This window comes from Limanda limanda, chromosome 1 (genome assembly GCF_963576545.1).
Source record: "Limanda limanda chromosome 1, fLimLim1.1, whole genome shotgun sequence".
NCBI lineage: Eukaryota > Metazoa > Chordata > Actinopteri > Pleuronectiformes > Pleuronectidae > Limanda > Limanda limanda.
In genome coordinates, this window is record NC_083636.1 from 4,654,814 (window position 1) to 4,667,686 (window position 12,873).

The window sequence follows — 12,873 nt, forward strand, 5'->3', positions numbered from 1 at the left end:
CACGTCTGTAGATATTTGAGGTGCTATTTAACTTCAGGAACGAAGTGTGGCCTCATCAGGGAGTTTTACAGCCTCCATAGTTCAAGGGCTGAAATCTAAAGACATTTTCCTGGCTCAAATGTATTCTTTGCATTTAAGATACTAGAACCAGGCAGGGAAACTTTATCAATAATAATCGCAACATAACTTTCATTGATAGCAATATGAATCTATATAATGTGTGGAGATATAACACACAATTCATCGACCTCAGACTTGTGAGATGCTGTTTGGAAACATTTCTATCTTGATGAAATGTTTGGCCAAATCATTGAGCCCTAACTGTATATATATAAATGTACCTGGACTTGCAGCTTTCCTTTTCTGTCGGGGCTCCCACTCCCTGAGTAGATGGAAAACTACTTATCCTCTTTAAATCTCTCTTAAAGACATATTTTTAGAAGTTTACTCTTAAAGACCTATTTTTTAAAATCAATTTACAATGATTCATCTTGCTCCGTCTTGCACTTTCATACATGCCTTAGTGAAACCTCAGTAACTCGTTTGCAGCTTGTTCAAAATGCAGGTCATCTGTTGCTGGATCCGTTGCTCTCTCCTCCCCTCTCTCTCTCTCTCTCTCTCTCTCTCTCTCTCTCTCTCTCTCTCTCTCTCGCTCTCTCTTTCTCTCTCTCTTCTCTCCCCTCTTCTCCCTTTCACCTCTCCTCGCTCCCCCATTTCTCTCACGGCTCCCAGAGGCAGATGGCCGCCCACACTCAGTCTGCTTCTGCTCGAGGTTTCTTCCCGTTAATGAGGGAGTTTTCTCTCTCTCCACACGGTCGCCACAGTGCTGCTCAGTGTGGGAACTGTTGGGTTTCTCTATAAATCTCAAGATCTCAACCTGATTATGTTATGATTTGGTGCTTAAAATTGAACTGAATTGAATACCTCTTATTTAATTTATTCTTTTTTGTGTAAACAACTTTGTAACCTTGTTTTATTGCTATAAGAATAAAGTTATTATTATTTTTCACTCTCTTCTAATCTGTAACACAGTTGTCTGTATCTGTGCTCTAATGTCGTGTGACCTTCACTATTGTTTGCCTTCATCTTTTCATTTAATTTCTAACTCGTAACTCGTAAAGCACCTTGTAAAGTGTTTTTTTAAAGGTGGCTATAGTAAGTTCCTTATCCATGCACATTAAAATTTAACATTGGAAATAAACCTACACTGGAAATAAAGATTCACTTGCTTGACTTCCATCATATTCACAGTCATAGCTCTTGATCCAGGCTTCCCTCTAGTGTCTATTACTTACAATTACATTTGCTATTTGCTGCAGATGTAGAAATATGACTGAGATCATAAAATACTGCAGTAAACTAAATGTTTATCTGATATTAAGAGGGTCTGTATAAGTAAAATACTGCAGCTTTAATATATTCAACTGTTATGAGGTTTATGAATCTACTGCGCATGCGCAATAGGAGGAGAGGAGAGGAGGAGAGGATGAGGGGGCGTGGTTTGTTTTTGTGTGACGTACCGAATGTTTTGTTTTTGTGTTCCGGTGGAAAAGAGAAAAAATGGCTTCGAGGAGCTAACACGGGAAGTTACCAGGATAAACTCCGCTCAGGTAAACAAAACTAAAAAACACCAAGCCGCTGTCTTCACCGTCTCTGTCTTTTACATCTTTAACGGCTGCTACTTCCTGTGTAGCAGCTAGCTCCTTTAGCTCTGCGTTAGCCGATGCTAGCTGCTGGCTAACGCTAGCTTCCGGTGGTTTAAACCCCCTCGCAGCTCACGTTACACCTCACTGACTGGAAGCTGAACCTCCTGATATCCAGTTGGTGTCGTGCAGACGAATCCAGCTGTGGTTTCATTTTGAGTTTAATTCATATTCGTCCTGGTTTTTAAGAAGGAGCTAATATCCGTTAGCCCCCTTGTAGCAGGTTAGCATCCTGCAGGGGGCTAGCATCACTTGGTACTTCATTTAAGCGTTCATGAAGAACAACAACACATGCTGCATTGTTTTGTATTTGTTTTATAGTAACTGATCTCATTGCTGTTAATGGTTTATCTTTAATATTGTCCTTTAAGAGTTGTTGTGTTGATGCAGTAGAGGCTAAAACCCTGGTAAATGACAAATACTGTTAAACTACCCAAATTATTTTTAATGGGATGTTGAATTAAACTCTTTCTGTGATCACACGTTTACAGGAAAATAGATCTTATTCATAACAATAATAAGACTTAACTTTACGTGTATAGCACATTTTTAATATCAAGTTTACGAAGTACTTTGACCGCAAAGCATGGAAAGGAGGCCAGACATCCACATTCAAGTTAAATTAATAAATATAGAGCAGCTATGTCACTTGAAAACTTGAACACGTAAGAGCAGTACATGAGAAGGTGAAAAGAATACGATAAATACACGACATCGCATGAAAACATGTCTATAAAAATGGGTTTTAAGAAGTGATTAAGAAGAAGCCACTGAGTCTGCAAGCCTTATGTTTATGATTCTCTAAAAAATAATATATATAATTAATATAAACCTTCAGATTCAGACAGTGAACCAGACCTTTCTGTAACTGAATCACCTACATCTGATTATTTTGAACAGTATATTTTACAATTTAAAAAGACGTTGGTTTCCTGGTCACCTCTAGTAGCAGTTCAGAGTTTGGCTGCCTATTGGTTTCAGTTCATTTCACACTGGTATGCAACTTAATTAGCACCTTGCAATAGATAATCCATTTCTGTAAATGCCAAGGTCATGCAATGAATAACTTACTTGTGCTGCTGACACTGCTGGGTCTTCACTGCATTGCTATTATGCAGCAGCAGCATTTCACACAAGTAAAAGTAAATAAGTCAATTAATGAAAGCCGATATACGTTGATTATAATAAGTGTCCTATGTTACCAAGGTTTCTAGTCTCATATTTATTAGAAGGTGCATGGACCCAGCAAACATTGGCCTTTAAGAGAGATTAATTGTTATATTGAAATAGATTAGTTGAGCATAACATATCAATATGATTAAACACTGCAGATTGCCAAGTGGCATGTGGAAAAATACTCACCGTTCCTTTGGCTGTAAAGAGTACTTGTATATATAATACTGTGTAAAGAACACATATCTTTCTTTCAGATGAATACACCCTAGTAATACATTTAGTGAATGAGTACAAGTCCAACAACCCTTCTCACAGGAGTCTGACACACTGCTGCTTGTAATTCGTAAGAGCCCACACTTCAGTTAGCTTATCCTGCTCCTGCGCTCATTGTCAACTGCTCCAGGTAAGAAATTTAGTGCCCGGGGTGTAAAAAATCGTTCTCGTCTGAGTGATGATGTCTTTAAAAGCAATTCACGTTGCCAGCCTTCCAGCGCTGACTCGTCAATGATTAATGACTTTATTAAAAAAAAATGTCACATATTCTTCAGTCTGAGTTTGTCGGCTTTCCTATTCGCAGTGACCCTGCATCGGGCAACAGGAAGACAAAGCCATGGGGAATACGAGCAGTGAGAGGGCTGCGCTGGGCCAGGGGGAGAAGGCTCAGCGGAGGGACAGCAGAGGTGCCAAGGAGGGCGACAGGCCCAAAATCCTGATGGACAGCCCTGAAGATGCAGATATTTTCCATGCTGAAGATATGAAAGTAAGTCACGCTGGTGTATCAGACAGGTTTTCTACTGCTGACGTGAACGTTTGGTACTTGAAGAGTCTCAAACTCATGTTTACGTATATCGTAAATGAACAAATAAGCTAACGGCCAGTCTATACTTACTGTACTCTAGCAGTACAGCTCACAAAGGTGGACACCTCCAACGCATTTGCAGGATCTGCACTAATGGGGAAAGTATAAACCGGCCTTAATGGGGGTTTTGTGATTGATATTTCAGGCTCCGTTACAGAAAGAGGAGTTTCTCGCTTGGCAGCAAGATTTAGAAGCTGAAGACAAAGGGCCAACTTTAGACAGACCAACAGTCTTTCGCTGGACTGGAGATGGCAAAGAGGTCTACCTCTCTGGCTCCTTTAACAACTGGGTCAACAAGATACCACTTATTAGAAGGTGAGGGTTTACTTTCGTACCCCTCGTTTATACATGTTTGATAAGATATGGTTTACCGTTTTTCATTGACGCTCGCAAACAATCAAAGAGCATGGAAACAGCTGATTGTTCTGTTAGAATGATGTTCCATTATCATTATTTTTTAAATTTAGATTACTTAATTCGAGGGAAAACTTATTATTTACGAGGATGAACATTCAAAGAGACGTTGCTCTGTCCACTCACCTCTTTAACAAATGTTCTCTTCTGTCAAAGTCAAAACACCTTTGTGGCCATTGTCGATCTGCCTGAGGGGGAGCATCAGTACAAGTTTTATGTAGACGGTCAGTGGACCCACGACCCAACTGAGGTCAGTGATTATACTCATTATCATGCACTCATTTTGATAAACAAGCTTTTATCTGTAACTATCCAACATGACAGCATGTTGTAGGGTGGATTTCTCCCTATGTTACATATAGACGCTTTCTTTATGTGGCTGCTTTCTACCTGGACATTTCCTCTTTATCTTCCTGTAGTTTTTCCCATCAGCATGTTTAGATTAATGTGTTGATGCAAACAATGATCTGAGTGAGACCTATAATTCAGTTTAAATATAAGAATCAGAATCTCTCTGCTGCAAGGAAAGAGTTTCAAATCAGATGAAAAATACCACTCATCATGTAAACTTGGCAAAACTCTGGACAATTTGATAGCTTCATTTGTGAATCTGCTGTTTCCTCACAGCCGGTTGTAACCAGCCAGCTCGGCACAGTCAACAACATCATCCAGGTGAAGAAGACCGACTTTGAGGTGTTTGACGCGCTGATGGTGGACTCGCAGAAATGTTCTGACATGTCAGGTGAGTGCTGCCAGCTGCTGTCTGTGTCTGCTCTGCTTAGACTCACGGATGCAGAGTACAGGTTTGTCGAAATGGGCATGAAAATCTGGGAAAAAAGGTTCTGTGTATTCTTATATTCGGACACTGTACACCCACTGCATGGTGGACCTTATCAACCTAGCTCTGCCCCTTTTCCCTTCCTCAATCAGACCTCTCCAGCTCTCCTCCCGGACCATATCATCAGGACGCCTATATTCCCAAACAGGAAGAGAAGATTAAGTCTCCGCCCATTCTGCCTCCACACTTACTCCAGGTCATCCTCAACAAAGACACTGGGATTTCTGTGAGTAGCTGAGATCAATCAAATGATTTACATCGTGAATTTTCTGGAAACTGTACTGAAAACAAATAAAAGTCAAAATATTGCAATTTAATGGAAAAATTGGATCATGGACTTCATTTGTTATTTCATTACAGCATTCAAACATAATATAAAGCCACATAAATACAGGAGTGGAATTAAACTGCAAGAACCAGATAAAACACACGTTAAAATGAGACACAGAATATAGAAAATAACAAATTGGATGATAAATCATGTCTGTTTTGAAATTCTTCATTTTGCACGTGTTTCTTTTCATTTTTCTCTTTCAGTGTGACCCTGCTTTACTCCCAGAACCCAACCATGTCATGCTCAACCACCTCTATGCACTGTCCATTAAGGTAAGGTCTCAAGGTGACAGGAAGATTTATTAGCATTTTAATAGAGTACGCGTGTGATGATAACAAATTCATATCAGGGGAGTTCAAGGGCAGATGATTCCAACAATTTGACAGAGGAAAACCAGACTAGAAGTGCGTGGTAAGTTATGAATAAATACAGACAGCAGCGTCAGAACAAATGGGGGGAAAACCCATCAATTTGAAGTATCAACCCATCACATATCATCAGAGATTTATCTGCTGTTGCGGTTTTCTCGGCTCAAATAAAAGTAGGCGGCTAGGGTTAGTCACCAAATGTGTTTCATACAAAATGTCCACTTTGTGTTTCCCTGAAGTGTTGTAGTGATGAGCTGCAGGGAGGTGGTAGTGTGACAGCACAACAAAAACAATCACGTCTCTTTCTACGAACGTCAGAGCAGTAACATAGTGGTGGTAGACATCTCATTTCCTGACTCTAGATGGGGATTAGTGGGCAGAGAGTCGTTGAGTTACTGGGCGGCCCTCCCACTAATCTCTGTGGTTTGTATGTATCGCTATGCTGCACATGGTAAACCCGATATCAATGTGCTGCTGTGTAACTGTCGGCGTGAATTCCATTGTTTTAGAAAGAGTCTGTAATCGTACTTCCATTATCTTCCCTCTCACAGGATGGGGTGATGGTGCTCAGTGGGACGCATCGCTACAAGAAGAAGTACGTCACCACCTTACTCTACAAGCCTATCTGAGTGGAGATGTTTTTACTTCTATCCCAGTGGGTCAACTGTACACTGAGTGTACAAAATATAAGCTCCACCTGCCTTTTCCTATGAAACAGAGAGAACGAGTGAATCCAGGCCCTTATCAGGCCTGAGTTTCACCTGATAGGTCTTCATTCTGTAAAGAGTTACAGCTTCATTTTAAAATCAAAGTTTTATTTGCAGTAAAGTCAGGATAGTTTTTTTTTTACATGCCCTGAATACAATGAATTAACAAAAACGAGATTAAATAACACGGTAGACAAACGACATATCAACAGATTAATGCACAGAGCGTTAAGTTAAATGATGACGATACTTTATCCTTGAATCTTTAACATGGCTCGGAGATTATATATTGTACACTCACTGTAAACCCAGCTGTTGTACACATCTGTCCAGGATGACCAATGTCAGTCAGTTACTCCAATCCTCCATAATCTGCCTTTACTTGTTCACTGACTGCCCTCTGTAGTAACTGTGCTTTGTAGACCTAGAGAGGCATTAACAATGAGGTAGGACCCGGAGAACATGTCTATGTTTGAATTAGACATGAATACACTGAGGAGAATGGGTTACGCGATGGAAATCCCTCGGCTTCACGAGGCTGCCGCCGTCTTTCCTCTATAATGGTGGAACAATCAAGAATGTGAATGTTATAACGTTAAAAGATGCACTGCAGTAGTTCTCCACTGTTTCCTTTATGCCTGTTTATCTTGAAATAGTTTTATTTGGTATGATCACAGAGCACACAGTAGATATTTTTGTATTATTTGTGAAGTATTCAGTTGTATATATTATTTTTTACCTTGGTTGATGGTGTCATCTTAATATAGTTGCAGTGTTGTGGTCCGTTGCCATTTCAGTCAAGTGTCCGAGCACATTGCTAGTTTGGACCAAGACGACGTAGTTGAGACCAAAACCAGAGCAAATTATTATGTTGTCATGAATTAACTTGATCTAAACTCTAAATTAACTGCACTACGATAGTAAACATTTATTTTTGTGTAGAATGTACACACAGTGTATGTATCCTGATCAGGTACAACGTTCACACTTACGACACGACAATGTATCAGAAGAATAATACATACATTAGTATAATGTATAATACTTATGTGTACACATACATTTTGATCATCTCTGCAGTTTTGATGCACTGATATACTCCTTAATTTACACAGTGTAAATACAGTGCGCTACTTCAGAGTCAAACGCAATGACTGTTTATAAAAATGTATGACAAGTCTCCACTTCTGTTTTGCAGAAAAACACTTGAACATACATTTTGTTAAATAATTGAAGCCATCTTTAAGAAAAACATATTGAGCATGCACATTGACTTTTATGTCTAGGTGCAGTTTATGACCTATACTGCATCCAGCCACCAGGGGGAAACCAAGACAGTTTGGTACCACTTAGGGAAAGGTGTCATGTCGGCCATCTTTATTTACAGTCTATGGTCACACCATACAGTTTGTCCCTGGCCTCAGTTAATATGGCATCAATTTGATTTTGACACTATTTAGTTGCAATACCAGTTTCTATAAAGTGAGAGTTGATAGAAGAGTTATGGTGAATGGAAAAGATGACATAAATGGAAACACATTGTGACCAAGTGACGCACATTGGCTTGAAGAACCACAAAACTGATAAAGGGAACGGCTCAGGATTGTGTAACTAAAATGCGATTTGATCACTGCTGTTAAATTAATTGAGCTTATCTCGACACGCAGCTCAAACACAGTGACACAACAAAACCACAACGCAGTTTGGCAACGCACTCGCCACAGTCCAAGCGATTAGGAAACATTTTGGTTAAAGCCTTGTATGTGTGCGAGCTGCGTTACTGAAGAGTTGCTGTCAACATGTTTGTATTGTTATTGATCTTAAGGACTGAAATTCTGACTTAAACCATCAATATGTATTTGTCACATGTTGGTGTCTGGGTGTAACAGCCGTGAACAAAAAGACGATCTTCTGCGTTCTGCTGTTGTCTCTGAATCGACGTGGTGATGATTTGTTGATGAGAAGATGCTCGACATTCAGATAATGCTGTGTCATTAAATGAAATGTGTTGTTGAGCCTTTGACTCGTGCTGGTTCATGCACATTTTAGATTTTGAGAGATATTTGTATTAAAGATCCTGTTACAGTTCAAATCTGTGTGCAGTCTGAGTCGTGTGTGTTGGCAGCTTCAATCAAACACTGTTTTTTTAGAAAAAAGTGATGAGTAGTTTGGACTAATCTCTGATGAACCAGACAGAAGCTTCTTAAATGTTTAAAACATGAAGTTGTCAAACAACCTCAGACGACAAGAGAGAGTTGGAAGAAAAGTGGGAGAAATGAGCTTTACTCAGAAAGACTGAGCAGAGGACTCATGGAATGAGTTATGAAAACAGAGAATGGAGTGACTGAATGAGGTGCAGCAACCAAACCATTCATTTATTTCTTTACTTTATATGATTATATATATATATAAGTTGAAAATATGAAAACCTTTTCACCTAAAAAGGAAAAAGAAAAACAGAGTAACGCAGCTTTTTTTAATGACTTCACTCACAATTAAGTGGAATACAAACGTACATACATTACTTTTTATCAATATTTCCAATGAAACCTGGATGAGAACAACCAACCACACACGTGTATTAATCTTCTAGTTTTGCATCAATACTAAAGAAACCCACTTTATTTTATTATATATATATATCATTTCATTTTCAAATGTCTCTTTTTCTTTAGTTATAATTAGGGTTGCAAAATTCCGGGAATATTCAAAGTTGGAAACTTTCCATGGGAATTAACGGGAATATACGGGAATTAACGGGTATAAACTGGAAATGTTGTGGATAATTTATACTAACTGTATTTACCTTGTCATATACAGACATAAATATAAACATTTTTTTTTTGTTATAGGCTAATTTGAGCCCTGAGGAAACTTTGGGCACTTGACTATATGCTTCTGCATCGTTGTGTCATTCGTAACATAGGTCTTTGCACAGTATTTGCAAATGTACACAGCCTTTCCTTCTACATTGGATGAGGTGAAATGTCTCCACACATGAGAGAGTGCACGTGGCATTGTTCTGTAGAATAAGATGAGAAAAAAGTTTGTAAGAAAACACTAATGCAATGCCAGAGATATAAATAGTTAGCCAAACAATTGGAATCGTCTGTGAAAATATTTTACAATTGACCTCAATAGCTCTGCTGTAGTGTGCAGGATGTTGGGAATTATCTGTGAATGTGATGGAAGAATGCACAGTGGAGGGTTGAAAAATAGGGTTTTGAATGATGTTTTTATTGCTCAGCGTTTAATTTACGTTTTTTTTTTTTTTTTTTTCAAAATTCCCAAAATTCCCGAGCTTAACTTCCCATAGAAAGTTTCCGGAAAGTTTCCGGATATTTACCGGAAACTTTCCGCCCCTTTGCAACCCTAGTTATAATACAAAGCAATACACTGGCCACTGTAAGAAAGCACACTTTTACACATAAAGAGTAGAAAGGTCCACAGTATGAATCCTCTCTCTCACCCAGTTAACATCGCTGAGTGGTCACTGAGCTGCTGAACTATGACTTCACAGGAAAGTTAAGCGCATTGGAGTTTTTCTCTCGAATGTTGGTTCCTGTTTGAATCTCTGATGCTTCATATAAGGAGGACCTGCACTGTGAGCTGGTCAAAGGAGGGCGCTTAACCAGTTCAGGACAGAAATCCAGTGCCTGATGTCTGACAGCTCGCCGGTTTTGGACTACTATGACTACGGCTGCTACTGTGGATATGGCGGCTCTGGCATGCCTGTGGACGAGCTGGACAGGTTGTGATTCATTCACTCTCTCTCTCTCTCTATCATGAAATACAAAGGCCTTTTCTCCATGTCTGAACACTTGTGTTGTCAAACCTGCAGGTGCTGCCAAGTGCACGACAAGTGTTACGGTGACGCCATGCAGCTCGACGCATGCTGGCCCATCATCAACAACCCTTACAACGAGTTCTACGGCTACAGATGTGCCAAACAAAGCAAGATGATCACCTGTGGCAGTGAGTGCACCGAGACGAGCATGAGGTTATTAAAGAAAATAAATAACCTCCTAACCACCTTGTGCACTTTCTCCTCCTCAGAGAACAACAACGCCTGTGAGATGTTCATCTGCGAGTGTGACGGGAAGACTGCCGAGTGTTTCGCCAGATCGCCTTATAACCCCGAGAACCAGAGACTGCCCAGTGAGCGATGTCAGTAGAAGACTTCTGCAGTTAATCGAACGCAGGATCCACTCCCACACACGACACACCCATCACTGAGCTCTCAGGAGCGGCAGCAGCTTGTTTCGTCCGCTCATTGAAATACTCCACTGACTTTTTACTGTCACATTCTCAAGGTCATGGTTTTCTTTTCTCCTTCTTTCTCTGCGCTGCATCTCTATTGTTAGCTGTGGATCTGTAACCTGACAAGAAACACCAGTAGATCTGCATCTCTCATTAACTGATGCCCGGTTATTCACCGGTACAATCCTAACTCAAGTTTCCAATAGAGGGCGCTCTCATCTTGCTCTTGAGGTTTACAGACTTTAGACTTTAATATTGGCAATTTATCAAATTATACAAATGCTTGCAGTACTTAATAAAGAAGATAAAACAAATTATTAGGTTTGTGTGTGTATGAATTTATAGAGTTTTTGTATTTCTTGTGTAGTATTCAGTTGTATATATTCTTTTTTACCTTGGTTAATGATCTTATCTTAATATAGTTGCCGTTGGGACCTGGTATTTGTGAACTACAGTTCGGCCTACATGTTTAGTTAATAGCCTAAGACCGCATGTCCTTTGTTCTGGAGAAAACTAGTGCCTCCAGAACTCAGTCTCCCAGGGTGCTTCAATGTCATACAGAGGTGTGAAAGCTGACCGGAGACACTAGTGTCAACCACCATTGGTCACTCTGAGTCCCTTGACCAATAAGATCACCAAGCCAATAGAAGGCCAGGTCTCCCCCTCTTCTTCCTCTTTCCATGCACCTCTCAGAGAGAAGCACACCGCTCTTCCTCGATCTTTTTCAACAAACCTTCTCAGAGGAGAAGGGTGGCTGTCCAGCTCACTCTTTCAACTCAAATCAACCTAATGGAGAAGAGGTGCAGCTTGCAACCCACCTCAACAAGGAAACCTCCTCCCAATCCAAGCTCTACCAACCTTCAAGCGGTGACGCGATGTCCTGCTTGAGAACTTCCAACAGCAACTGAGGGGGGGGGCAACCGCCATTTTGGAAGCACGCTGACTCACACAGACACACACACGCATACTAACATACACATCTTTACAGTGGCGATTTTAGCCTGAAATTTCTGGTGGGGCAATTTTGTATGACGTCATGTCACCGTCACAAAAATAGAGGTAGCTGATTAATATAAGCAGTAGGCCAATATAGACCACCAGTAAGATATATTATGGGCTGCATTTTGAGTGCCAGCAGGTAGCAGAAATCCTATTTCAAATACATTTCACATTCTTTAGCACTCAGCGCAACACAAAGATGTTGCCTATAATACTAGCCTGACGTTGTCATACTCATTACTCTAGTCAGAATATGAGTCTGAGACCGCTCCATTGGGCTGTGATTATGGGGCGTGTTTCAACTGAACCAGGAAACCAGATGCCTCTTCGCTCAATTGGATAGACCTACAACCAATCAGAGCAACGTAATATGTGACGTATGTCAAGCGACGCATAGTTGTTGTCAGTTTTCTGTTTCACGAGTGTATTCACTCTCTAAATAAATAAATGGAAATGCCGCTCGTATATCCACCGGAGGCAAAGCCCCCAGGAAGCAGGGCTGCTCGTGAGAGCCCCGGCCGGCGGCGGCATGAAGAAGCCCGCTACGGATCTCTCAGAGCCTCGCGACCGGCCCGGGACCGCTACCACCCGGTAGCGAGGCTCTGAGAGAGATCCGTCGCTACCAGAACTCCACGGAGCTGCTGATCCGCACGCTGCGCTGCAGAGCTCCGCTGTCATGGCTCTGCAGGGGAACAGCGAGGAGGAGAAACGGCAGCTAATCGTTTTTTTCAAGCATTCACTTCCTTGTTGCTCCAACATTAACAGCGTCCCAACATGTGTCTTTTTTGTCTCATATGTGCTGAGGAGCGTAGCCCCCCCCCACTCTCTTTTTATTTATATGACTGCTTGTGTGGCTGCAGCATCGGGGCCAGCTGATAAATTAAACTTTTTATGAATCCCGTAGGAGGACGGCAAAAACATCTGTTCGATCTACAAATGCCTTGATCGCGATCTTCTGTTCCTCTTTCAAAATGAATGCGCTGTCGATGTCTGCTGAAACAGACTCGATGGCAGCATCGACACATCTCAGCTCATAGATATAAAAACTATATATGTCTATGTCTCAGCTCGGCAGGCAGCGCTCTTTGGTGACGTGGTTGATTACGTCACTGTAGATCATCTGTCAATCATCGTATAAAGCCCGCCCTGACGATTTGATTGGATCGAACCGCTTCGGTTTGGAGCATAGTTTCTCCCCAACGGAGCGACTCCAGA

The 12,873-nt window shown here is 40.9% G+C and overlaps 2 protein-coding genes across 2 annotated transcripts; both read left to right on the top strand.

The window, feature by feature from the left end:
• Nucleotides 1–1,541: 1,541 nt before the first annotated feature.
• On the top strand, nucleotides 1,542–8,268 carry prkab1a (protein kinase, AMP-activated, beta 1 non-catalytic subunit, a). The gene is made up of 8 exons (XM_061086651.1): nucleotides 1,542–1,610; nucleotides 3,457–3,639; nucleotides 3,884–4,053; nucleotides 4,309–4,402; nucleotides 4,780–4,894; nucleotides 5,083–5,216; nucleotides 5,528–5,596; nucleotides 6,244–8,268. Exons 2-8 carry the CDS (start codon nucleotides 3,490–3,492, stop codon nucleotides 6,319–6,321), a joined length of 810 nt encoding a protein of 269 aa, XP_060942634.1. The 5' UTR covers nucleotides 1,542–1,610; nucleotides 3,457–3,489; the 3' UTR covers nucleotides 6,322–8,268.
• Nucleotides 6,841–10,909, top strand: LOC133011366 (phospholipase A2, minor isoenzyme-like). The gene is made up of 4 exons (XM_061079097.1): nucleotides 6,841–6,845; nucleotides 10,019–10,150; nucleotides 10,241–10,374; nucleotides 10,456–10,909. Exons 1-4 carry the CDS (start codon nucleotides 6,841–6,843, stop codon nucleotides 10,572–10,574), a joined length of 390 nt encoding a protein of 129 aa, XP_060935080.1. The 3' UTR covers nucleotides 10,575–10,909.
• The last annotated feature ends 1,964 nt before the right edge of the window (nucleotides 10,910–12,873 follow it).

Excerpts from the sequence above, each read along its gene's own strand:
- prkab1a (XM_061086651.1), top strand. The coding sequence starts at position 3,490 with ATGGGGAATACGAGCAGTGAGAGGGCTGCGCTGGGCCAGGGGGAGAAG. Across the intron at positions 4,403-4,779 it reads GGACCCACGACCCAACTGAG|CCGGTTGTAACCAGCCAGCT; the intron begins GTCAGTGATTAT and ends GTTTCCTCACAG. Across the intron at positions 4,895-5,082 it reads GAAATGTTCTGACATGTCAG|ACCTCTCCAGCTCTCCTCCC; the intron begins GTGAGTGCTGCC and ends TTCCTCAATCAG.
- LOC133011366 (XM_061079097.1), top strand. Across the intron at positions 10,151-10,240 it reads CCTGTGGACGAGCTGGACAG|GTGCTGCCAAGTGCACGACA; the intron begins GTTGTGATTCAT and ends TCAAACCTGCAG. Across the intron at positions 10,375-10,455 it reads CAAGATGATCACCTGTGGCA|AGAACAACAACGCCTGTGAG; the intron begins GTGAGTGCACCG and ends TCTCCTCCTCAG.